Source organism: Cololabis saira, chromosome 12, assembly GCF_033807715.1.
Source record: "Cololabis saira isolate AMF1-May2022 chromosome 12, fColSai1.1, whole genome shotgun sequence".
Lineage (NCBI taxonomy): Eukaryota > Metazoa > Chordata > Actinopteri > Beloniformes > Belonidae > Cololabis > Cololabis saira.
In genome coordinates, this window is record NC_084598.1 from 1798903 (window position 1) to 1826353 (window position 27451).

A 27451-nucleotide genomic window follows, 5' to 3' on the forward strand; every position below is an offset into this window, starting at 1 on the left:
CTACCACCAGACTGTTTGCAGACCTGGGAATCAGAGGCCAAAGCCTGCGTTCAGCCATCAAAGCTGCATGGGAAGCAGCCGAAAGAAGCAGCCAGTGGCTCTTTATGAGGAGGAAAGATCCCAGCTGGGCCCCAAAGTAGCCAACCAGAAGGTATGCGGTCAGCCTAGGCCTGACTCAGGGAAAAGGACGCCCCTGCCATGCACAGTCCCTTGAGAGGTCAGTCACTCTCATGACGAATTACGTATGTGCCTGCACAAAGGAAATTGACATCTTATCCTGTGTTTCATAAAACTAATTCAGAATGGCTATTTTCATTCGGAATAAGATGTTTACATGGTAATTTTTACTCATTTTAAATCTGATTTAATTTTAATTCTGATTTAAAGCTGCAAGCAACGATGAACGGGACCTCGCGCATGCAATTTTCACCAATTGAGGTCAAGGACTCAAAACCGAGTCCAATGACACCACCCATGACTCTGTCAAACCATTCAAAAGTTATGGCAGAATCACATATCGGCCAATCAGCTACTAGTATCACTTCCTGTTTAGTATTGAAGTTTGATGCGGCGCCACGGCCACGCCATTTCACGAAAACTCGCGATTTTGATAACTTTTCATGGTTAACGTCTTTTATGTATCCTGAGCAATTTTTATGTCGAACGAACGATCCTGCTAGGAGGAGTTTGTTTAAGTACGACATGTGAAAATGGCATAAAATTGCGCCAAAATGACACGATTAATTCAAAATGGCCGACTTCCTGTTCGGTTTCGGCCATGGCGCCAAGAGACTTTTCTTTTGTTGCGACAAGTTGCGACATGATACAGGTGTGTACCGATTTTGGTGCATGTACGTCAAACCGTATTGTGGGGCTTGAGGCACAAAGTTTTCTAGGGGGCGCTGTTGAGCCATTAGGCCACGCCCCTTTTTGACACTATTAGAATACGTAATTTTTCGCCACATGGGACGTGCGTGCCAAGTTTCACAACTTTTCGAGTAAGTTATGCGCCTCAAAAACGCAATTGTTTTCGGATAAAATAATAATAATAATCTTTCCGATTTCAATAGGGCTTCGCACAAGCCTTGCTTGTGCTCCGTCCCTAATTATAGGAATTAAACTTCCCACGGTTACGGTTAGTAATTGTTACCTATTTCATATCATTATTCTAAAAGAAAAAAGATGTTAATGAAGCCCTGCAATGGAGTGGTGACCTGTCCAAGGTGTAGCTCTGCCTTTTGCCCAGAATGAGCTGGGATAGGCTCTAGCAGGACCCCTGTGACTCTGTACAGGATTAAGCGGGTAAAAAAAACAAAAAACGGATGGATGTATCAAGTATTGGCGGGTCACTGTCGTATTTGGCCCAGTTAGAATGCTGGGGATATTTGTTGTCAGGGAGGAGGAGATATTATCATTTGTCTTTTCTGTCTTGCCATAATATTGTGCAATTACACCTGTTTTAAAATCGCTGCATTGGCTCCCCGTCCGTTTCAGGATTGATTTTAAGGTTCTTTTACTGGTTTTTAAGTGTCTTAACGGTCTTGGGCCATCTTATTTATCTGATCTGCTTTTACTGTATCAACCCTCACGGACCCTGAGGTCCTCTGGTACCGGCCTTTTAACCATTCCCCGAACCGCGACCAAAACCCACGGTGAGGCTGCATTCAGCCATTATGGCCCCTCTTTATGGAACAGCCTGCCAGAGAACCTCAGGGCCGCAGAGAATGTTGATATTTTTAAAAGGAGGCTCAAGACACACCTTTTTAGTTTGGCTTTTATCTGATCTCATTTACCTAGTGTTTTTAGCTATGTATTGTGTGTACTTCTTTAGCTCTTTTATCATCTCTAAAACTTTAATCCATTTTAGTGACTTTTTACTATATGTTATTTATTATTCATCTTAAGTTTTATATATATTTCTCTAAAATTTTACACTTTTAGGCATTTTTTACTTTCTTTTAATCTTTTAGTTTTTAGCTCCAGTGTTTCCTCAGGGGGGTCGTCCACACTGGGAGGTGTGCCTGCTCCGCCCATGGGGGTGTCGTCATGGGGATCCCTCAGGCCTGGGTAGCTGGGGGGGGGCTCCACCTTCTGTGTGGGGTCTGCCCCGGTCTGTCCGGGTTGGGGGGGTCTCTGTGGGGATGCTTCTGGTGGTCGTGGTCGGTGATGCCTCTCGGTGTGGACGGCCACCCATAGGTAGTGTTTTCCTCACCTGGATCGTTAGTGCTAAGCCATGTCACCAGTCCACTTACTGTGTGTGTGTGTGTGTGGGTGTGGGCGTGTGAGTGTGTGCACATGTATATGAGTGTGAGTGAGTGTGTGTGTACGCGTGGGGGGTGGGGTCGTATGGAATGTTTTAAATTGTGTTTTTTTTATTGTTATTTTATTCTGCATGTAAAGCACCATGAGTTGCATTTTATATTGTATGATTTGGCGCTATACAAATAAATAAAGTTTAAGTTTAAGTTCAATGCAATGAGAGAGCTGGATGTTTTGTTTTGCGCAGGTGACTCTCCAGGAAAGCAAACTTGAAGTTTAGCTCTGTGTCAAGTGTATTAATGTGTAAAAACCCAGAGCCATTTGTGGAAGATAGATATTTGTCTCATGGTCTTAGTCTTATGGTGTATTTCTAGAGGGAAATTTCTTTCCGACCTCAGCAGTCCAGTTTACTCACTACCTGGCCTCTAGGCCTCAGTCCTTAGACTTCCAAACCAATCCTGACGTCCTGTTCTCTTTGTTCCAGGTGGCTACTACCCTGTGAAGATAGGTGACCTGTTCAATGGAAGGTATCATGTGGTGAGGAAACTGGGCTGGGGACACTTCTCCACCGTGTGGCTCTGTTGGGACCTGCAGTAAGTTCCCTGTTCATGTCAAAAATGATCAGCTGCACAGGTTCTGCTGTGTCCTGGTCTGATCTTCTGACTCTGTCTGCTCAGGAAGAAGCGTTTCGTGGCACTGAAGGTAGTGAAGAGTGCTCCACACTATACCGAGACCGCTCTGGATGAGATTAAGCTGCTACGATGCGTGAGTGTCTGAGCTTCCTCATCTTCTTTGTCACCTGACTCAAGTGTACTCAGGTACCCTGTCTGTGTTGATAGGTGAGAGACAGCGACCCGTCTGACCCGTACAGAGAAACCATTGTCCAGCTCATTGACGACTTCAAGATCTCTGGAGTGAGTGGAGTTCGTATCCTTCACCACTAGTTTACTGTTCTCCAAAAATCCAAAATACAGTTGTGTGAAAAAGTGTTTGCCCCCTTCCTGATTTTTTTTTTTTTAGCATGTTTGTCACACTTAAATGTTTCGGATCATCAACAAATGTAAACATTAGACAAAGATAACACAAGTAAACACAAAATGCAGGTTTTTATTATTAAGGGGGAAAAACAAATCCAAACCTACATGGCCCTGTGTGTAAAGTGATTGCCCCCCCTGTTAAAACATAAATTATCTGTGGTTTATCACATCTTTGGAAAGCTGAGTTCAATTTCTCCAGCCAAACCCAGGCCTGATTACTGATTACTGTCACACCTGTTCTCAATCAAGAAATCACTTAAATAGGACCTGCCTGACAAAGTGAAGTCGACCAAAAGATCCTCAAAAGTTAGACATCATGCTGCGATCCAAAGACATTCAGGAACAAATGAGAAACAAAGTAATTGAGGTCTATCATTCTGGAAAAGGTTCCAAAGCCATTTCTAAAGCTTTGGGACTCCAGCGAACCACAGTGAGAGCCGTTATTCACAAATGGAGAAAACATGGAAGAGTGGTGAACCTTCCCAGGAGGAACCGACCAAAATGACCCCAAGAGCAGCGACGGCTCATCCAAGAGTCACAAAAACCCAGAACATCTAAAGATCTGCAGGCTTCACCTGCCTCAATTAAGGTCGGTGTTCATGACTCCACCATAGGAAAGAGACGGGGCAGAAATGGCTGCATGGCAGAGTTCCAAGACCAAAACCACTGCTGAGCAAAAAGAACATAAAGCTCGTCTCCGTTTTGCAAGAAAACATCTTGATGATCCCCGAGACTTTTGGGGAAATACTCTGTGGACTGACGAGTATGTTCCATTACATCTGGCGTAAAAGTAACAGCATTTCAGAAAAGGAACATCCTAGCAACAGTAAAACATGGTGGTGGTAGTGTGATGGTCTGGGCTGTTCTGCTGCTTCAGGACCTGGAAGACTTGCTGTGATAAATGGAACCATGAATTCTGCTGTCTACCAAAACATCCTGAAGGAGAAAGTCCGGCCATCTGTTGGTGACCTCAAACTGAAGTACTCGGGTTCTGCAGCAGGACAATGATCCAGAACACACCAGCAAGTCCAACCTCTGAATGGCTTCAGAAAACTAAATGAAGAGTTTGGAGAGGCCTAGTCAAAGTCCCGACCTGAATCCCATTGAGATGCTGAGGCATGACCTTTAAAAAGGAGGTTTCTGCTCAAAAACCCTCCAATGTTGCTGAATTACAACAATTCTGCAAAGATGAGTGGGCCAGAATTCCTCCACAGCTGGAAAAGACTCATTGCCAGTTATGGCAAACGCTTGATTGCAGTTGTTGCTGCTGAGGGAGGAACGACCAGTTATTAGGTTTTTCACTCAGGGCCATGCAGGTTTGAATTTTTCTTTCCCCTTAATAATAAAAGCCTTCATTTAAAAACTGCATTTTGTTTTTACTTGTGTTATCTTTGTCTAATATTTAAATTTGTTTGATGATCTGAAACATTTAAGTGTGACAAACATGCAAAAAAATAAGAAATCAGGAAGGGGCAAACACTTTTTCACACAACTGTACTTGTCCATGTCTGTCCATCCTTTTCTGTCTGTACTTGCTTGTTTATATTTGTCCATGCCCGTTCATATCTGTCCACACTGGTGTTTATTTGCTCATCCTGGTCCATATCTGTCCATTTCATATCTGTTCATACCCATTTAGCTGTCCACAACCGACCATGTGGGTCTTTCTATACATATGTATAAGCATAGTTCCTCAACCTCTCTCAGATGTCTGCATGGTTCTGGAGGTTCTGGGTCATCAGCTGTTAAAGTGGATCATAAAGTCAAACTACATGGGACTTCCTCTTATCTGTGTCAAGACCATCATCAGACAGGTAACAAAATCTGACTGATGACTTACCTGAACAACATTCACACCAAGACTCCAACTTAGTGGAACAGCAGAAGGCTGGTGACTCTTGAATTGTTCATCAGTAGGGGGCCAGTGACCTGCAAGGCCTCCAGCCACTGTTTACTCTTACGTGGCATTTCCACTATCCACTTGACTCTGTTTAAAGGATTTTCCACTCAGTGATCGTATCAGTTAGTATCTCCCTTTTTTGCAGCTACTTGGTGTTCTAACCAAGCAGAGTTGAGCTGAAAATGCAGCATCACCTGCAGGGCACTGATTCGCCGGAGAGTAACATCTCGCAACTCCTTCAAACCCGCCATATTTAAAAACTGACACAGCGAACGCAGTATTTGCTTTACAACTACCTTTTGTTACAGCAAAAAATGGCAAACAAACCTACTCTGTGGTGCAACAAGGATATCCACATATTTCTGTGCCTCATTGCGGACAACCGCATCCAGAGGGGTTCAATGCGTTTTGGGCTGCGTTGCCATGAAGGCCCCACCCACATCAATTCAATTCAATTTTATTTATATAGCGTCTAATACAACAAAAGTTGTCTCCAGACGCTTTCCAGAGACCCAGAACATAAACCTCCAAGCAATTATTACATAAACAGCAGCAGCACACAGCAGGCAGGTAGAAGCAGCAGCGGGATGACCGGGGGTGGGGACCGCAGGCAGGTGGAAGCAGCAGCGGGATGACCGGGGGTGGGGACCGCAGGCAGGTGGAAGCAGCAACGAGATGACCGGGGGTGGGGACCGCAGGCCAGCACGCAGCTCCCGAAGCTCTCCGGCCCAATCAGCAAGTCCCAGGTTAGGTGCAGGGTAGGGGAAAGGTTGAGAAGGGGCAGGGCCACGGAGAGGAGTCTTGAATGACAAATCTCTCCCGGGCCGTTACCCTGCCCCTCTCACTCCCACGCTGCAGGTTCCGGTGTTGTCGAGGTTGTACTGAACTGTAATGCAAATCGACTGAGGTCGAGTCGAAAACTGAGATGGAAAAAAGGCATTACTAACTGTCTGTTGCAGGTGCTGCAGGGATTGGACTACCTCCACACAAAATGCAAGATCATCCACACTGACATTAAACCAGAGAACATCTTACTGGTGGTGGATGAGGTTTACGTCAGGAGATTGGCAGCTGAGGCTACGATCTGGCAACAGACCGGAGCTCCGCCCCCCTCTGGATCATCAGGTGTGGTTTCCTGTCTCATCAGACGGATGGTGCTGGTTTTTAGTCTAAAGTTGTGCTGTCTACTTTCTCAGCTGTGGTCTCTCCAATTTACACAGTTCTCACTGCTCTGTTTCTTTAGTCTCCACCTTTGCTTCCTGACATTTTCTTCCTCTTTTTCCTTCTCTGTCTGTCTCTAGTTAGCATGGCTCCCAGGGATCAGCAGGTAAGTGTCTTAGTGTTATGCCTGCTGTGTTCTGATTGTTTCCTGCATCTCAAGGGTTATACTTCTAGGTTACTTAATGTTTGGTAGAGTGGGGACTTCTTCTGCAAAAATACAACTTCTGGTGTTCATTTTTGAAGCCAGTGAGAAACTCACTTGCTCACCAAAAGGACCTCGATCCAGTCCTTGTGGACCTGACTTACAGTTCCTGTACTGACAACAAGGGTCTGGATCCAGTCCTGCAGTTCCTCTACGGGCACTAGGACCTGAAGCCAGATCTGCAATTCCTCGGTCTTATCGATTTGCTCTCTACAACATCAGGAAAATCAGACCCTACCTGACAGAACATACAGCAAAGCTCTTGGTTCAGGCTCTGGGGCCTCATTTATAAAAGAGTGTGTAGGATTTATACTAAAAGTGTACGTGCGCCCAAAAATGTTCTCTTTATAAATCACAGTCCACCTGGAAGGTTGCGCACGTGAATTCGCCTCATACCCCGCCCTCTACACACCCACTTTCTACCATAAATGGGCAATGCAAAATACTTGATGACTGTATTTGTATATGAATGAGCCTGCTGATCATGCGCAGCGCCACCTGCATCCTGTTTCTGCTGTGTGTCAGGATGAAGGAGACGTGTCGAGCCGGGCAGCCGTGCCACTAAATTTCACGGAGACTGAGATTGAGATGTTGTGGATGAGATGGAGGCAGGAAAACCACATTATTTGGTGGTCGCAGTAGTGGCATCACTAACAAAAAGAAAGCGAGTGAGTCGCAGCACGTTGTTGTTGCGCTAAACGCTGTGAGTGCCACGGACAGATCTGTTGCAGAAAAAAAAAAGAAGTGGTGCGATCTGAAGGTGGAGGCCAGGAGGTACGGAGCCCCTAAAGGGACACAGATTTTTTTAATATATATATATATATATATATATATATATATATATATATATATATATATATATATATAGTTTTACGTGCGCGCGTGAAACCTTTAAGGTTGATTTATGGTTCCGCGTTACACCAACGCAGAGCCTACGGCTAGGTGCGCGTTGCCGTGTACCCTACGGTGTAGGCTCTGCGTCGATTTAATGCGGAACCATAATTTATGGGGGCGGCAGTAGCTCAGGTGGCAGAGCGGGTCGTCCAATGGTCGGAAGGTCGGCGGTTCGAATCCCGCTCTGTCCCAGTTTGCTGTCGTAGTGTCCTTGGGCAAGACACCTTACCCACCTTGCCCCGTGTGAATGTGTTTAAATGTGTATGAATGTTGGTGGTGGTCGGAGGGGCCGTTTGGCGCGATATGGCAGCCACGCTTCTGTCAGTCTGCCCCAGGGCAGCTGTGGCTACAAATGTAGCTACCACCACCGGAGAGAATGTGTATGAATGAATAATGATCTCTGTAAAGCGCTCTGGGTGCCTTGAAGGGCGCTATATAAATCCAAGTCATTATTATTATTATTATTATTTAGGCTTTAAATCTGAGTCCCTTTAGTAAAGTGGCCCAGCACTCATTTGTTCTGTCCTCAGTCACTCTACGGTTGTCGCGGTGGGTGACGAGGAGGTTCCCGGCGTGTCCTGCACTGCGGCTGCTGCAGCACCAGAGTCCTGACTGACGCTGATCTTCAAACACAGAGGACACGATCAGCGCTATTATATTATAAGTCTGATATGTGATGACATTAAAAGTATGACATGAATCTGGCTTCATTTCACCAACTGTGTCGCCCGTTCCCCATATCTTCAAAATGTTTGTGCGCTAGGGTCAGGATTGGCGTAGAGATACACACATTTTTCCGTTAATTTCTTTTTTTTAAATCCCAACTTTTGCGTAGAAGGTGGCTTGCGCATCTTTCAAGCCCTGGTTTGTGCGCACGCAAGCTTTATAAATTAGGCCACTGGTCATGCCACGCATTGACTACTGTAATTCCTTATTGGTCGGCCTTCCTGCATGCTCAGTTAAATCTCTACAGATTACCCAGAATGCAGCAGCACGTCTGGTTTTCAACCAGCCCAAGAGAGCTCATGTCACTCCACTGCTAATCTCTCTGCACTGGCTTCCAGTCGCAGCATCAAGTTCAAAGCTCTGGTTCAGGCTACCAAACAATCACCCAAACAGTTCCTACCTACCTTCACTCCTTCATCCAGAGATACTCTCCCTCTACCTTCACTCCTTCATCCAGAGATACTCTCCCTCTACCTTCACTCCTTCATCCAGAGATACTCTCCCTCTACCTTCACTCCTTCATCCAGAGCTACACTCCCTCTACCTTCACTCCTTCATCCAGAGCTACTCTCCCTCTACCTTCACTCCTTCATCCAGAGCTACTCTCCCTCTACCTTCACTCCTTCATCCAGAGCTACTCTCCCTCTACCTTCACTCCTTCATCCAGAGCTACTCTCCCTCTACCTTCACTCCTTCATCCAGAGCTACTCTCCCTCTACCTTCACTCCTTCATCCAGAGCTACTCTCCCTCTACCTTCACTCCTTCATCCAGAGCTACACTCCCTCTACCTTCACTCCTTCATCCAGAGCTACTCTCCCTCTACCTTCACTCCTTCATCCAGAGCTACTCTCCCTCTACCTTCACTCCTTCATCCAGAGCTATTAACTCTCTACCTTCACTCCTTCATCCAGAGCTACTCTCCCTCTACCTTCACTCCTTCATCCAGAGCTACTCTCCCTCTACCTTCACTCCTTCATCCAGAGACTCCCTCTACCTTCACTCCATCCAGAGATACACTCCCTCTACCTTCACTCATTCATCCATATACTCTCCCTCTACCTTCACTCCTTCATCCAGAGCTACTCTCCCTCTACCTTCACTCCTTCATCCAGAGCTATTAACTCTCTACCTTCACTCCTTCATCCAGAGCTACTCTCCCTCTACCTTCACTCCTTCATCCAGAGCTACTCTCCCTCTACCTTCACTCCTTCATCCAGAGCTATTAACTCTCTACCTTCACTCCTTCATCCAGAGCTACTCTCCCTCTACCTTCACTCCTTCATCCAGAGCTACTCTCCCTCTACCTTCACTCCTTCATCCAGAGCTATTAACTCTCTACCTTCACTCCTTCATCCAGAGACTCCCTCTACCTTCACTCCTTCATCCAGAGATACACTCCCTCTACCTTCACTCCTTCATCCAGAGCTACTTTCTCTCTACCTTCACTCCTTCATCCAGAGCTACACTGCCTCTACCTCCACTCCTTCATCCAGAGCTACTTTCTCTCTACCTTCACTCCTTCATCCAGAGCTACTCCCTCTACCTTCACTCCTTCATCCAGAGCTACACTCCCTCTACCTTCACTCCTTCATCCAGAGCTACTCTCCCTCTACCTTCACTCCTTCATCCAGAGCTATTAACTCTCTACCTTCACTCCTTCATCCAGAGCTACTCTCCCTCTACCTTCACTCCTTCATCCAGAGCTACACTCCCTCTACCTTCACTCCTTCATCCAGAGCTACTCTCCCTCTACCTTCACTCCTTCATCCAGAGACTCCCTCTACCTTCACTCCTTCATCCAGAGCTACTCTCCCTCTACCTTCACTCCTTCATCCAGAGATACACTCCCTCTACCTTCACTCCTTCATCCAGAGCTACTCTCCCTCTACCTTCACTCCTTCATCCAGAGCTACTCTCCCTCTACCTTCACTCCTTCATCCAGAGCTACTCTCCCTCTACCTTCACTCCTTCATCCAGAGCTACTCTCCCTCTACCTTCACTCCTTCATCCAGAGATACACTCCCTCTACCTTCACTCCTTCACTCAGAGCTACTCTCCCTCTACCTTCACTCCTTCATCCAGAGCTACTCCCCCTCTACCTTCACTCCTTCATCCAGAGCTACTCTCCCTCTACCTTCACTCCTTCATCCAGAGCTACTCTCCATCTACCTTCACTCCTTCATCCAGAGCTACTCTCCATCTACCTTCACTCCTTCACTCAGAGCTACACTCCCTCTACCTTCACTCCTTCATCCAGAGCTACTCTCCCTCTACCTTCACTCCTTCATCCAGAGCTACTCTCCCTCTACCTTCACTCCTTCATCCAGAGCTACTCTCCCTCTACCTTCACTCCTTCATCCAGAGCTACTCTCCCTCTACCTTCACTCCTTCATCCAGAGCTACTCCCCCTCTACCTTCACTCCTTCATCCAGAGCTATTAACTCTCTACCTTCACTCCTTCATCCAGAGCTATTCTCCCTCTACCTTCACTCCTTCATCCAGAGCTATTAACTCTCTACCTTCACTCCTTCATCCAGAGCTACTCTCCCTCTACTGTCACTCCTTCATCCAGAGCTACTCTCCCTCTACCTTCACTCCTTCATCCAGAGCTACACTCCCTCTACCTTCACTCCTTCATCCAGAGCTATTCTCCCTCTACCTTCACTCCTTCATCCAGAGCTATTCTCCCTCTACCTTCACTCCTTCATCCAGAGCTATTCTCCCTCTACCTTCACTCCTTCATCCAGAGCTACTCTCCCTCTACCTTCACTCCTTCATCCAGAGCTATTCTCCCTCTACCTTCACTCCTTCATCCAGAGCTATTCTCCCTCTACCTTCACTCCTTCATCCAGAGCTACTCTCCCTCTACCTTCACTCCTTCATCCAGAGCTACTCTCCCTCTACCTTCACTCCTTCATCCAGAGCTATTCTCCCTCTACTGTCACTCCTTCATCCAGAGCTACTCTCCCTCTACCTTCACTCCTTCATCCAGAGCTACTCTCCCTCTACCTTCACTCCTTCATCCAGAGCTATTCTCCCTCTACCTTCACTCCTTCATCCAGAGCTACTCTCACTCTACCTTCACTCCTTCATCCAGAGCTATTCTCCCTCTACCTTCACTCCTTCATCCAGAGCTATTCTCCCTCTACCTTCACTCCTTCATCCAGAGCTACTCTCCCTCTACCTTCACTCCTTCATCCAGAGCTACTCTCCCTCTACCTTCACTCCTTCATCCAGAGCTACTCTCCCTCTACCTTCACTCCTTCATCCAGAGCTACTCTCCCTCTACTGTCACTCCTTCATCCAGAGCTACTCTCCCTCTACCTTCACTCCTTCATCCAGAGCTACTCTCCCTCTACCTTCACTCCTTCATCCAGAGCTATTCTCCCTCTACCTTCACTCCTTCATCCAGAGCTATTCTCCCTCTACTGTCACTCCTTCATCCAGAGCTACTCTCCCTCTACCTTCACTCCTTCATCCAGAGCTACACTCCCTCTACCTTCACTCCTTCATCCAGAGCTACTCTCCCTCTACCTTCACTCCTTCATCCAGAGCTACACTCCCTCTACCTTCACTCCTTCATCCAGAGCTATTCTCCCTCTACTGTCACTCCTTCATCCAGAGCTACTCTCCCTCTACCTTCACTCCTTCATCCAGAGCTACACTCCCTCTACCTTCACTCCTTCATCCAGAGCTACTCTCCCTCTACCTTCACTCCTTCATCCAGAGCTACACTCCCTCTACCTTCACTCCTTCATCCAGAGCTACACTCCCTCTACCTTCACTCCTTCATCCAGAGCTACTCTCCCTCTACCTTCACTCCTTCATCCAGAGCTACACTCCCTCTACCTTCACTCCTTCATCCAGAGCTACTCTCCCTCTACCTTCACTCCTTCATCCAGAGCTACTCTCCCTCTACCTTCACTCCTTCATCCAGAGCTACACTCCCTCTACCTTCACTCCTTCATCCAGAGCTACTCTCCCTCTACTGTCACTCCTTCATCCAGAGCTACTCTCCCTCTACCTTCACTCCTTCATCCAGAGCTACTCTCCCTCTACCTTCACTCCTTCATCCAGAGATACTCTCCCTCTCGACAGTTCCGCTCAGCCAGTTAAAGACGCTTGGTACTTCCACCACAACGTGGCGTGAAATCAGTATCAGACTCTTCTCCTCCGTTGTTCCCCGACGGTGGAACAACCTACCAAACTCTGTCCGATCCATGAAAGCTAAAGACTCAGCTCTTTAAAGAGCTTTTCTGCATCTAGTTAACTTCTCTGCTCATCAGGATGAGTTAGATTTGTCCAGCTCTTTGCATGACTTTGCAAGCTAAACTTATGGCAAGACGATTGTATGATGGTGAATTTAAGTAGTTTTGCTGTGTAGAGGGACTGTTGTGTTGGGTGAGAGGGGAACAAAAAAAAGAAAAAAACCAACACAACCATTGTTGGTGGTAGTTCACCATAGATCTGCTCCTTGGTTGGATGAGTTTTCCAGGAGATGTTTTTGACACACATGAGGAGTCTTGTGTATGTGCCGTTGAGCCGGTCTTGTAGTTCCTTCTTCATAGTCCAGATCTCAGCACCGATAATAGGATGCTTTCAACACAGGCCCTGAAGAAAGAGACCTTGATAGAGGTTAAATTCCTGACTGCCAGACTCTGAGGAGTTTGTTGCAAGCGTTCCAGGCTTGTCCCTTTCTGGCAAGAAAGTATTTTCTGCTGCGGTGGTCCTATACTCAGTTACAGTTGCTAGCTGTAAGGGCATGGATCTTCACACCTCTAGTGGGAAAGGAGCCTGAGCTGGTGAACGAGTTCTGGCTTGATAAAGTCAGGCTTACTTTGACATATGGCTCGGGCTCAAAAGCCAGTCTCGTTGAGAAGGGTTGAACTCTGTTCACCTCTGGAGATTCCCAAGGTGAGAGGGACCATTTAGGAGTGGCATACTTACTCTGTGCCTGTACCTTGGGGTACACACCAGTGAACAAGAGGCTAGCCTTCCTCCGTTTTCAGGTGGGGGTCTGGATCCTGGATGTCATTTTTGCTTACGCACCAAACAGTAATTCAGAGTACTCACCTATTTGGAGTGCTTTAGTGGTATGATGGAGAGTGCCCCTGCTAGGGACTCATTAATTCTGCTGGGGGACTTAAATGCTTATGTGAGTAGTGACAGTGTGACCTAGAAGGGTGTGATTGGAAGGCCCCTCTGATCTGGACCCGAGTCATGTTCTGTTATTGAACTTCTGTGTTCATCACACATTGTCCAAAACAAACACTGTGTTCAAGGGTGTCCATAGAGCAATTCAATTTTATTTAAATAGCATCTATTACGACCCGTTGTCTCTAGACGCTTTCCAGAGACCCAGAACATAAACCCCCGAGCAATTATTACATAAACAATGGCAGGTAAAAACTCCCCTAGTGGGAGAAAAGCCTTAAACCAAACAGTGGCAAGAAAAACTCCCCTTTAGGAGGGAAGAAACCTGGACCAGGACCTGGATCATAAGGGGGGACCAGCTAAGTAGAGCAGGAAAAGAGATCAGGCAGAGAGAATGAATAAAAGAGAAAGGAGATACACAGACATAATGGTTAGCTGGTGCACTACAGGGATGACAATATAAACAGATGTAGACAGCAGACACTGAGGTGGTCAGAGGGGGGCAGGTCAGGATGTCAGGAAGCATCTACCAGACATCCACACAGACAGGTGGAAGCAGCAGTTGGATGATCGGAGGGGGGGACTGCAGGTCAGCATGCAGCTCCTGAAGCTTTTTCCTGCAAACATACACAAAAGAGAAAAGGAGGGGTAGACCAGCACAACAAACTACAAGAACAATGGAGAACAGTTATTGTGATAAGATACTTCTAATTAATAACTGAGGGTTGATCTGAGGAAAGGAAAGAGAAGGAGGGGTGATGGGCACCGCTCAGTGGATCATGTAGGTGTCCCCCTGCATCGTAGCTCTAATGCAGCATATCTAGGATGAAGCTGTTTCAGACCAGCTGCTCTAGTCTGGTCCTGTAGCTGCAGCTATGACTACTGACTAACAAACTAGAGTTTACACTAACTAGAGGTTTACTAACACTAACTATAGGCATTACTAAACACTAACGTTTTAAGTTAAGTTTAGTTTTAAAGGTGGAGGTGGTGTCAGCCTCCTTAACCCAAACTGGAAGTCTGTTCCATAGTAATGGTTCCTGGTAGCAGAAGACCCCTCCTCAAAATCTGCATTTGGATACTGTAGGAACTACGAGTAAACCTCCACTCTATGAACTTGACACCAGGACACTTTAGGTCACAGATCGACGATTGATTTTTTTGTTGTTGTCATCTGACTTACAGCTTCATGTCTTGGAGCCCAGATATACTTGCTGTTGGTGCTTGCGTTCGCGTCCGTTCTCGTGCACCACCAACTGCAACGTCGCTCGCGTAGTACGGGAGGAGAGTGTGTCGTACCGGCGGTAACCGATAGGGGGCAGTAAGCAGAGCAACAGTTGGAAAAGCGATTAAATATTTAGTAGTAGCGGTAGCAGTAGCGGTAGCAGATTAGAACAACTTAACTTAACATGACAACATTGGATGATGTAGGAGATTATAACAGTCAGTACGTGCACATGCAGCGATTCAAGGTGGTTGGAGATCTGATCAGATAATGACATGCAGAAGATTGGATCAACTTGTCTGATTACACATGCTGTTCTGAGATCAGACTGAATCAGATTGAATAAACCACTGTAACCAGAGCATGGCTGACTCCGTGACGCTAGGTGGCGCTGTACCCGAGGTAACCATGGTAACCATTTCAACAAAGAGCCACTTCCGGTTGACCTCCGCTTATCAACAAGGAAAGGAAAAAGTGCATTCTAAGGGCCAATCCCAATTCTCCTTCACTCGCCCTTTTTTTCTCCACTCGCACTTCTTTTCTTCCCTAACCCCTAAAAAAGAAGGTCGGAGATTTTAGGGCACTTGAGATCTAGGGCACTTGGCCCAGGTGCCTGTCCCATTCTCCTACTCCCCCTCGTTTTCATCCCTAACCTGATCAGGAAGCAGAGAGCCAAAAGCTGTTTTAATTTCAGCTGTAGTGCTGTTAATATGGCACTTTATTAAGTTTTAATATTTTTTCAGGTATAAAGGTAACCTTAAGATCCGCAACCGGGGCTCAGTTTATCCAAATAACGCCTGTTAAGAAATTTGACCCAATGTTTTCGGAGATGAGAAGAGCCGCCGCCCCCGGGGAGCAGCCTCGGCTCACAGCCCGAAAACAGACGTGTCCGCCGGGTCAAGCTGCTGCGTCAGCCCCGGGAGAGAAACTCTCTCTGGGACGCTGCTCTGTTGAGAATTACGCTGGCTGAAATAAATCATTTAGGAAGATGTTGGTTTAATAGATGAAATCTAACAGTTGTAGCTACGCCTGTTAAGAAATTTGCTCCGAAATTTAGAGATTTCTGTCTGCCGGCTCCGGAGTTTAGTTCCGCGTTAAATAGACGCAGAGCCTACGGCGTAGGGTACGGCGTATTTTGTTTTTTTTTATGCCACAGTTTGCAGATTGATTGTTGATGCGTGGGCTAACGTGTCTGCTGGGATTATTTTGCGAGCTTTTGCAAAAGCCGGCATTTCCGAGGCACCACACGGCACGGAACGTGACTCTGACAGCGAGTAATTCGGACTGGCACAGCTGATTTAGCGGAGCTCTTTAATGCAGAAACAGAGGATGAGACTTAATGGGTTTGATTAATGTAAAAACTGAAATAAAGTAGCCTACAATCAAACAAAGTTTTGCTCCCGCTGTATTTTTAAATACGCACACTCCTGTGCTTGTGTGTGTGTGTGTTCTTGTGTGTGTGCCGTTTCGGTCGGTGCGCCGTGTGTGTTTTAAATACAGAAATATGACACAAGACTGAGGCTATGCCTTTTCACATGGCGCCCGTATGGTCGCGAAAATACAGTATTTATATATGAAATAAACAGAATAGGAAATATTTTGACGACACCCCTGAAGCAGTCACACGACACCCCAGGGTGCTACTACTGAGCAGCGTTGCGTCGTCTCCTTTCACTTCCAGGTGAATCCCCTCCCCCGGGGGAAAACCCCACCCGGGGGAAATTCTCGAGCATGCGCAGACTGTAATATCCATGTCCCCGTACACATGGCATTAACAAGGCGGTTGCGACTGGCTTATCTAGGTGCTGCAAGCGGGTTGATGAATCCAGTCTGATCAGATTACTTGACTGACTTAAGGTGTTCACATGCAGTTTAAAAGTCAGTACGATGTGTGCAAATGATCTCCAACCAGCTTGAATCGCTGCATGTGCACGTACTGATTGTGGCCAGCCGGTATCAGACTGGGACCAGCTGGTATCTGACCTGGACCAGCTGGTATCTGACCTGGACCAGCTGGTATCAGACTGGGACCAGCTGGTATCAGACCGGGACCAGCTGGTATCTGACCGGGACCAGCTGGTATCAGACCGGGACCAGCTGGTACCAGACCGGGACCAGCTGGTACCAGACCGGGACCAGCTGGTATCAGACCGGGACCAGCTGGTATCAGACCGGGACCAGCTGGTATCAGACCGGGACCAGCTGGTATCAGACCGGGACCAGCTGGTATCAGACCGGGACCAGCTGGTATCAGACCGGGACCAGCTGGTAACAGACCGGGACCAGCTGGTATCAGACCAGCACACCACCAAGCAGCGCGATGCAGGCGTCAGGAGATTTTTGAGGCTTTCTGTGTGAATCCAGGGTAAGGGAGGCGGGGGACGTTGGGCCTGCGTGGACCATGTACCTCCACTGATGAAGCAGCTGACCTGTGGCCTTAAGGTGGTCTGTTGCTGAAGTGGCAGTAATTCCCCAACACCATCAAGCTGTAGAAGGAGGAGTCCTATCTGGCTTTTTTGGATCTATTGTCAGACCAAGTAGAACAGAGCTGGGGGTTGGGGGTGGTAGTCTAGTGGCTACAGAGGTGGGCTTCAACCCGGGTCCTCCAGATCCAGAATGATAACCAAGATGAAGCACCTTGGGCCCCTGAGCAAGGCCCTTAACCTTAATTGCTCCCCAGGGGAAATGGTGTGTTTGTTCTCTCACAGTAGTAGCTGTGGTGGTCGCTACGGAAAAAACTTGGGAGGGCAGGGAGGACTTAGGAGGATTTAGGAGAGGCCATGGAGAAGGATTCTGGAAGGGGAGGAGGAGGGGGGAAGTGGTGCACCAGTCACTGTGTATGGTGGGGATTAGGGATGGGAATTGATAAGATTTTTCCAATTCCATTTTCGATTCTGTTTAACGATTCGATTCTTTATCGATTCTCATTTGAAAAAAAGGAGAACAAATAGGTCGATTAGCATCAACTAATCAGCAGAGGACTGGCTAACGTTGTCGCTGCTGCTAGGTTGAGAAGATTCACTCCGGACTCGGAACAGATCAAACATGCGACATTCATTACAAGTTATTGCATGCTGTGTTTGCAAATGCTTTTGCATGTTGCTAGTGTTTCCTAGTGTTTTGGTAGTGTGTCGACATTGCAAGTATTGCAAGTGGCCCTGTTGTCATCCTTTTTGGTATAATGTAACCAAACTTTCGAGCGTTTATGCCGCTTTGTCGCCATGTTTTCCTGCTGGGCGCGAATGCACACGTTGCGTAACTACACAACGTGCGTAGTGGCGTTATTCGCGCCCACTGGAATTGATAAAGGAATCGTTTGCAAAAAAGGCAAACGATTCCAAGGAATTGAAACACTGGGAACCGGTTCTCAACAAGAACCGGTTTTCGATTCCCATCCCTAGTGGGGATAGGGTGATACTGGCCCCAAACTGAGACATTGTTGTGGATGTTGTGGGGCTGTCCTGGTAGACATGGTTGATGTCTACCAAGGACCATCGAATGGACATCAGGCATGGGATTGGTGGTCCCCCTCTTTAGGAATGGAGCCAGAAGGGTGTGCTCCACCTCCAGGTGATCACACTCCTCAGTCTCCCTGCTAAAGTCTGTTCAGGGGTTCTAGGGAGAAGGTGAATACTCCAGCCACGGATTTGAGAGGAGTAGTGTGATTCTACACTCTCAGTAGGGTGCTGGAGGAATCATGGGAGTTTGCCCAACAAGGCTACACGTACATACAATTTTTGATGATGTTTTGAAGAGATGAAGCAGATAAGTGATTTATGCTTGTATAGTGTAACAGTGCTGATGATAAGCTTCCTTAACGTTCTGTGTGACATGAAAACATCCGAAAACACAAACTGAGGAAGTCTGGGATGATGGGGCTGTATAGGCACATATAGCTAAGCTGCCATGCTGTTCCTGCTCGGTCCTGTGTCACTTTCCAAATAAATAAATATATATGTGTATATGTATGTATGGTCGTATTCTTGTAGAGCTCTGCTGGCCTGTCCTGCATGTCTTCACATGTATGTGTGTGTGTGTGTTTGTAGATGGGAAGGCTGTCTAAAAACAAGAGGAAGAAGCTGAAGAGAAAGGCCAAGCGTCAGCAGAGACTGCTGGAGGAGAGACTGGTGGATCTGCAGGTACATTGATGCTGCTCAAACAGTTTCAGCCTTACTGATAATTTGCACCTTGATCAATACTATTCTCCATCACAAAATCATTACAATACTTGTAAATATGTAAATGATTCAGAGTTCAGAAAATCCACAATTTAAGTGTTAGATGCTGTTTTTTGATGTTCACTTTGAAAGTATCAATGGTTACTGAAAACAAGCTTCTGTTATAATGTTCTGCCTTTCTGATGCTCTGGTGGTCTGGTGCTATAATGCTGTTAAATTCTGATGCTGTAATGTTCTCCCTATCTGATACTTTAATGTTCTGCCTTTCGGATGCTCTAATGCTCTGATGTTCTGGTGCTGTAATGTTTTGATGATGCAGAGTTTCTGCCCTTCTGATGCTCTAATGTTCTGATACTGTGATGTTCTAATGCTTTGATGTTCTAATCTCTGCCTAAAAAAGAGGGAAAAACTTGAATATTTCTTGTTTTTGTTTCTAGAGGTTGGAGGAAAAGGGGGACGTGCTGCAACACGAAGACACAGAGACCAGCTGTGAGTACATACTAATACCCACTTAAGGGATGTTGGTACCAGATGAGGTATAGCGGGTTTTGTTATGCTCAAAGCAAGGAGACATGCCTGGCTTCAACCTCCCTACATTGGAGCATCTACGCAGCTTCCTCCAGTAACTCCCCCTCACTAACCGGCCTGCACAGTTTGTTGAAATTCAATTCCATCCAGTTTTATTTGTACAGCATCTATTACAAAAACAATCATCTCTAGGTGCTTTCCAGAGACCCAGAACATGACACCAAGCAGTTATGATATGAACTGTAGGTGCGTTTCCACCAGCAGGAGTTCAGGGTAAATCTGCAACACGGGAACCTCTATGTATTTATTTATTTATTTAAAGGTTTAGGTATCAGACAATGCACATTAATAATACATTTAAACAAATGTAAAATATGCCAGAATTAGCCAAAAAGGCTATTTTGCATCTGCTGTCCCTGGACTGGTGTAAAATAGTCAACCTAAAAGAAAAATTATTAAGATATAATCAATAAAACATTCACGAATAAGAAGGCTAGAATCAGAATAAAGATTAAAAGGTAAGAGACTAAGCTAGAATACATAAACACACAGGTTAACATAAGCTCAACAACAGACAATTGCTACAAACGAAAACAGAAACAACATGAAGCAGCAACAGTAACATCAACATTAATAATACGAGACACAGTAACACACTAACAGGCCAAAAACAAACAAGACAAAAGCACTAAACACAGAATAAAAAGCCATGCACAAAAAGCAACAGTGTAACTAGACAAACTAATAGGCAACATGACAGGTGGATCAGACAAACACCGACAGGCAGGGCAGCAAGCCAGGAAAATTAAGCACTAAAATGTAATGTTGACAGCCTTGGCCACTAATTAACCACTTTTTTAGATAACGGGGCCAACTGCCTCCTCGGCCCCTGCAGCCGCCGTGTCTTCATGACATCATAGTAGAGCCCTGCGCGGGACTATTTTTTCAATACCATTTCTGCCCGCTCCCACAATATTTGCATTCAAACCCGCTGTTTCAGCCGACTAAAATAAGTCCATATGCGCTCTTTTATTAGAACCATTTTATTAGTTGGTCTTTGACAAAAGAATAGCCTCAATAAAACATGTTCAACAAAAAGATTCAAATGTTCCAAAGTCACAATAAACCTGAACAAGAGCTTACAAGAGCCAAACACCAATGTGGCTGACCAACAGCCATGAATCGATTCCAAATATCCAGAGTTTTTGAAATAGCAGGCTCCATATGTTGTCAGCGGTCTTTGGCACACCACTTTCGGAGCCAAAAACAGCACCTCGAAACGAAATTAAAGTCATCATTTGTGTGGTGGATAGTGCTGGATATGAGTGAGGTTTTGTGGTAGTCTTTTGTCCATATGCAAAAGGCCAGCAGCATAAAAGGAGACAAAGAAGAAGAATGCAGCACAAGAATAGAGACAAGAGGAAACACCTCAAGAATGGATGCTCCTTGCAGTTTTTTGTTTTTGTTTTTTAAACATACATTATGGTCATAGCAATTGAGAATAAAAAAAACCCCACCAGACCTGTATATTGGTATAATATGACAAAAAGACCTGAACAGACTTGTCGGTCCATCCATCGTTTTTTCTTGTAATCTTCAACTTCATCAAAGGTACTCGTAGAAAAATGTCTCTGGTCCAAATGCTTAAATGATTTGTGGTCATTGATTTATGTTCATGTGATAAGGCTGAACATAATTTAGAAATCCTGATCATCAGAGACCCCCACCAGGATGTTCCTGTTGGCCAATCCAATCACCTTTCCTACTACTGGGCCGTTTTTTGCCTGTAAAGGTTCCTGAAGGCTACGTTTACAGGGCTGTTCCTGGTGATGGAGACATGCACAAACGGCCCGGCCACAAAAAATCTACCCAGAACTGACGCTAGTGAAAACGCGCCTAATGGCAGGTAAAAAATTGCCTTTAAGAGGGAAGAAACCTGGATGAGGACCTGGATCATAAGGGGGGACCCTCCTGCTGAAGACCAGCTGGGTAGAGCAGGAAAAGACTGATACATGGTTAGTTGGTGGACCACAGAGACCAGTATAGGTGGTGTAGACAGCAGACGCTGAGGTGGACAAAGGGGGGGCAGCAGGTCAGTGTTGGTCCCCCCTGCAGGGTAGCTCTATAGCAGCATATCTAGGATGAAGCTGTTTCAGACCAGCTGCTCTAGTCTGGTCCTGCAGGTGCAGCTACGACTACTGGCCCTAACACACTAGAGTTACACTTACTAGAGGTTTACTAACACTAACTAGATGTTTACTGAACACTAACTAGAGGTTTACTAACACTTACTAGATGTTTACTGAACACTAACTAGAGGTTTACTAACACTAACTTGAGATTTACTGAACACTAACTAGAGATTTACTAACACTTACTAGAGGTTTACTAACACTAACTAGAGGTTTACTGAACACTAACTAGAGGTTTACTAACACTTACTAGAGGTTTATTAACACTAACTAGAGGTTTATTAACACTAACTAGAGGTTTACTAACACTAACTAGAGGTTTACTAAACACTAACTAGAAGTTTACTAAACACTAACTAGAGGTTTACTAACACTAACTAGAGGTTTATTAGCACTTACTAGAGGTTTACTAACACTAACTAGAGGTTTACTAACACTTACTAGAGGTTTACTAAACACTAACTAGAGGTTTATTAGCACTTACTAGAGGTTTACTAACACCAACTAGAGGTTTACTAAACACTAACTAGAGGTTTACTAAACACTAACTAGAGGTTTACTAACACTAACTAGAGGTTTACTAACACTAACTAGAGGTTTACTAACACTTACTAGAGGTTTACTAAACACTAACTAGAGGTTTATTAGCACTTACTAGAGGTTTACTAACACTAACTAGAGGTTTACTAACACTTACTAGAGGTTTACTAAACACTAACTAGAGGTTTACTAACACTTACTAGAGGTTTACTAAACACCAACTAGAGGTTTACTAAACACTAACTAGAGGTTTACTGACACTAACTAGAGGTTTACTAACACTAACTAGAGGTTTACTGACACTAATGTTTTAAGTTTAGTTTTAAAGGTGGAGGTGGTGTCAGCCTCCTTAACCCAAACTGGAAGTTATGAACAAAGTTGGTTCCATAGTAATGGTTCCTGGTAGCAGAAGACCGTCTTCCAGATCTAGATTTGGATACTCTAGGAACTACGAGTAAAGCTGCACTCCGAGAACGGAGAGCTCTGCCAGGAACATAAGGAACTATCAGGCCTTGGAGAAACCAGGAGTTTGGACATTTGGACTTTATACACCAATAACAGAACATTGAATTGGATTCTGAGTTTTACAGGGGACCAAGGGAGGGAGGCTAACACTGGAGAGAATGGCTCAGCTGGAAGATATTCAGAGAATTACTTGCACACACTGCTAATAACACATTACAGTAATCTGGAAGCCATCGCAACACCATCTAATCCCTTCCTAAGGTGTTTGGGACCAACAATGATAACCTCTGTTTTATCGGAATTTAGAAGCAAAACACTGGCTTCAAATTATGTAAAAAAGATGTAAAACATAAGATAAGCTCCACTCTGGAGCTCATATAAATGCCGAGCGCATATAAATGAATGGGTAAAGCCTGATTTATGGTTCCGCGTTAAATCGACGCAGAGCCTATGCCGTACCCTACGCCGTAGGCTCTGCGTTGTTGTAACGCGGAACCATAAATCAGCCTAAAGCCGACGGCTGCGGTCTGGGGTGCAGAAGAGGAAACTCCTTCCACGTTCATTTGACCAATCAGAGAGCAGTTGGTTCGCGCATGGCATTTGTTATCAGCTTTGAAATGGTACAGACGGTGAACACAAACCCCACGAACGAGAAACGAAAGAACTGTATCGATTCAGCCCCTGAATCGGAACAAAACAAACGGGCCACAGGTGTGAAAGCTCCCTAAGATGGTTTTTACTTTAAAGAATGAAGCTTTGGCTCTTCATAGGAGACACCTGAATCGCGGTGATGAAGTGAAGTGAAACAGTAATCAGTGTGCACTACTTCCAACCAACCTCTCCTCTCTGAGTTGTACCAACACCTGGATCAGGTCATATGTTCTGAAATGTCCTGAGTACACACTGCTGTGTGGGTAACGGTGAAGGATGTAATAACTGTAGTAAACACTACATACTCGAGTAGTACTTCCTTAAGTCTATTGTGTCCAATGCCAACATGTGTTGCTCCACAGCCAACAGCAAAGCCAGCCCAGAGTCCAGCGGTTCCTGGTTGGAGGACCGGTGTAACGGGCACGACCCCGGACGGTTCTCCAGCCCCGCCTCCGGCCTATCAGGGTTCTCCAGCTCCGTGATGTCAGCAACGTCTGAGTCAGCGCTTTCTACTCAGTCGGGATACTCCAGCGGACGAGAAGGTCGGACACGCTTTAGTCTAACTGTACGTGCTTTCTTTAAACATCTTGCTGGTGGCCTCCATTCTGGTTTTCCATCACTTTTATGAACGTACGTTACCATAGCAACCGTCTAGATTATGGACACACAGATGTAATCACACCCAGTTTTCAACGTTGGTCAGACGGAACCATGAAAGAGACCGCCAGCAAGACCACGTCTAATCAGAGCAAGTACATAGTTGGTGGGGGGGTGGTGGGGAGACATGGACATGGACATTTCTCATGGGACGTGAGACCTGCAGAGACGTGAGACCCGCAGAGACGTGAGACCCGCAGAGACGTGAGACCTGCAGAGACGCGAGACCTGCAGAGACGCGAGACCTGCAGACGTGAGACCTGCAGACGTGAGACCTGCAGACGTGAGACCTGCAGACGTGAGACCTGCAGAGACGTGAGTCCCGTAGAGACGTGAGTCCTGCAGAGACATGAGTCTCTGTGGGACGTGAGACCTGCAGAGACGCGAGTCCTGCAGAGACGTGAGTCCTGCAGAGACGCGAGTCCTGCAGAGACGCGAGTCCTGCAGAGACGCGAGTCCCGCAGAGACGCGAGACCTGCAGAGACGTGAGACCCGCAGAGACGTGAGACCTGCAGACGGGGGACTGGTTCCTGCAGACGTGAGACTGGTTGGACTTTGTCTCAGGATCATCATGGACCAATCAGGTTGAATCTCTGCTTGTCTCCAGTTTTCAGCTCCTCAGACTTCGTCATCAACCCTTTGGATCCTCAGAACGCTGACAAACTCCGAGTGAAGATTGCTGACCTGGGAAACGCTTGCTGGGTGGTGAGATGAGTTCCTGCTCTTCCTGCTATTCCTCCTCTTCCTCCTCTTCCTCTTCCTCCTCCCACTGCTCCGTTTTCTCCTCTCCCTCTCCACCCTGCTCCACTGCTCACCTTTCCCTTCCTCTCCCTCTTCATCCTTCTCCTCTTTGTACGGCTTACGTTCACCTTTGACCAATCAGACGGCTGCTCTCTCTGTTTCTGTCGTTGTCATGGTGACCAGCACAAACACTTCACCGAGGACATCCAGACCCGACAGTACCGAGCTGTGGAGGTTCTGATCGGAGGAGAGTACGGCCCGCCGGCCGACATCTGGAGCGCCGCCTGCATGGTACCCCGACATTTACACCCCGACATTTACACCCGACATTTACACCCCGACATTTACACCCCGACATTTACACCCCGACACTTACATGTCTCCTCGGTATTAAGAGCACCTACCTGTTTACGTATCGTCATGGTTACGTGAACCTAGCTCTCTCTCATTCTGACCCTGTGGGGACCAGAACCAGAATCAGACAAACTGACTACGTTTACGTGCAGTCAAAATTGGGGTTATTGCTAATATTCCGGTTACTGAAACATTGGGAATATTCCATTTACATGGTAATTAATCATTCAGGATATCTGGATCAAACCAGCGACGCACGGAGAACATCATGACGCAATTCCCGTCATTTCCACTTCTTCTTCCTGTATCCAAATTCAAAACAAATGCTGCTTCGCGCAACTTTTCTCTCACCTTCTTGTAAATCTGGCTATCCCCGTACTTTCTACCGTCTACAAATGCAGAAATGTTCATATCCTTCATTACATTTATGAAGTGATTAGTCTCCTCCTGGTTTTGGTTTCTCCGTGTTTATAAGAACTTCCTGGACTCAAAAGACCAGGATTCCTTGTGAACAGAGCATGTGCAGAAAACAGATTCATGTTCCGTTTGATGGGGATATTCCGTTAGGAGTTTACATGACCCAATATTCAGGTTTTAAAAGGAGTAACCCAGGGCTCATATTCAGGTTTTTAAAAACCTGAATATGAGCAAATTCGGGTTATTCAAACGGGTTGTTGGTGTTTACGTGGCCGTGCAAATTCGGGTTTTAAAAGGGTTAGTGACTGCATGTAAACGCAGTCACTGGACCATCAGTCAGTGCCAGGTTCTAGCTGGTCCGGGTTCTAGCTCAGGGGTCTGCAACCTCAAATGTTGAAAGAGCCGTATTGGACCAAAAACACAAAAAACAAATATGTCTGGAGCCGCAAAAAATGAAAAGTCTTGTATCAGCCTTAGAATGAAGGCAACACATGCTGCATGTTTCTATATTAGTTAGAACTGGGAGAAGATTTTTTTTCTCTTTATGCACTTCGAGAAAAAGTCGAAATGTCGAGAAAAAATTCGAAATGTCGAGATTAATGTTGAAGTACAATTTCGAAAAAAAAGTCGAAATGTCGAGAAAAAAGTCAAAATTTCAAGAAAAAAGTCAAAATTCCGAGAAAAAAGTCGAAATGTCGAGATTAAAAAGGAAAGGAAAAAGGAAGAAAAAAGAGAAAAAAGGAAAAAAAAATAAGGAAGAAGAAAAAAAGGAAAGAAAAATCAAAAAAAAGAAGAAAAAAAGAAAAGAAAAAAGACGAAGAAAAAAAAAAGTCAAACATTTTTAAAAAAGCTCCAGGAGCCACTAGGGCGGCGCTAAAGAGTCGCATGCGGCTCTAGAGCAGCGGGTTGCCGAACCCTGTTCCAGCTGATCCAGGTTCCAGCTGGTCCAGGTTCCAGCTGGTCCAGGTTCCAGCTGGTCCAGGTTCCAGCTGGTCCAGGTTCCAGCTGGTCCAGGTTCTGCAGGTTCTAGCTGGTCCAGGTTCCAGCTGGTCCAGGTTCTGCAGGTTCCAGCTGGTCCAGGTGTTGTTCACAGTTGGTCACATGACCCATGATGTTGTTTCAGGCTTTTGAACTGGCAACAGGAGACTACCTGTTTGAGCCTCATTCAGGAGAAGACTACACCAGAGACGAAGGTACACACACACACACACACACACACACACACACACACACACACACACACACACACACACACACACACACACACACACACACACACACACACACACACACACACACACACACACACACACACATATGATGACGCCCCCCTGCACTTGCTGTCATTTAGCAGAGGCTTTTATCCAAAGCCACTTCCATCTAAGAGAACAACTCCAGCATAAATCACACCAGGGTCCAGCTGGATCAGTGTTGGTCAGACTGCTGGCTAATCCAGATACAAGTGCTGACAGCACCGAGCCCCACACAGCCCCACATGTTGATGTGTGTCTCCTGCCTCAGATCACATCGCTCACATCATCGAGCTGCTCGGACCCATCCCTGTGCCCTTTGCCTTGTCTGGCCGGTACTCCAGAGAATACTTCAACAGGACAGGTGAGTGTGTGTCCTATCTGGAGATCCCCACAGTCCTCTGCTGCGTCTTCATTAGGCACTGTCCTCTGACATCAGAGTGAAGTCTTCAGGAGGAACGTTCCCAGGTGAGGTCTCAACCACACCTGAGCTGCTGCGTCTGTTCAGGCCCCAGCAGGTTTGTTTTAATGCCACTGAAGCGCTGAGCGTGTGGTGTTTAGGGATGTAACGATACACTAATCTCACCATACGGTACGATACACCATATTGAGGTCACGATAACGATACCATATTATAGCAGTATTTTTTTAACAACCTTGAATGAGGAACATATGACTGGAAAAAATGGTCTTTTAGTTGAAAGACACAAAATACAAAACAATACTGTGCGTTTGCTCTATTGTTACAGTTTGTAATGCTTTATAACTGTTTAAGTTTTAAAGAGAAACCAGGCCAACCATTTTCCACAAACTGAACTAAAAGTAAATGTCAGGTTTGCATTATGCATCTTCAGTTTCA

At 46.0% G+C, this 27451-nt stretch overlaps 1 protein-coding gene across 2 annotated transcripts in view; it reads left to right on the top strand.

The window, feature by feature from the left end:
- The window catches only part of srpk3 (SRSF protein kinase 3), a 53953-nt gene that overhangs the window by 24560 nt on the left and 1942 nt on the right, over positions 1–27451 (top strand). For both annotated transcript variants that reach the window (XM_061735152.1, XM_061735153.1), the window contains exons 4-16: positions 2744–2852; positions 2937–3024; positions 3099–3186; positions 5004–5110; positions 6156–6321; positions 6498–6523; positions 18666–18758; positions 19235–19286; positions 23536–23715; positions 24438–24535; positions 24755–24862; positions 26466–26535; positions 26864–26956. In XM_061735152.1, the coding sequence (XP_061591136.1) occupies positions 2744–2852; positions 2937–3024; positions 3099–3186; positions 5004–5110; positions 6156–6321; positions 6498–6523; positions 18666–18758; positions 19235–19286; positions 23536–23715; positions 24438–24535; positions 24755–24862; positions 26466–26535; positions 26864–26956 (1278 nt within the window). The remainder of the gene's footprint in view (positions 1–2743; positions 2853–2936; positions 3025–3098; positions 3187–5003; positions 5111–6155; positions 6322–6497; positions 6524–18665; positions 18759–19234; positions 19287–23535; positions 23716–24437; positions 24536–24754; positions 24863–26465; positions 26536–26863; positions 26957–27451) is intronic.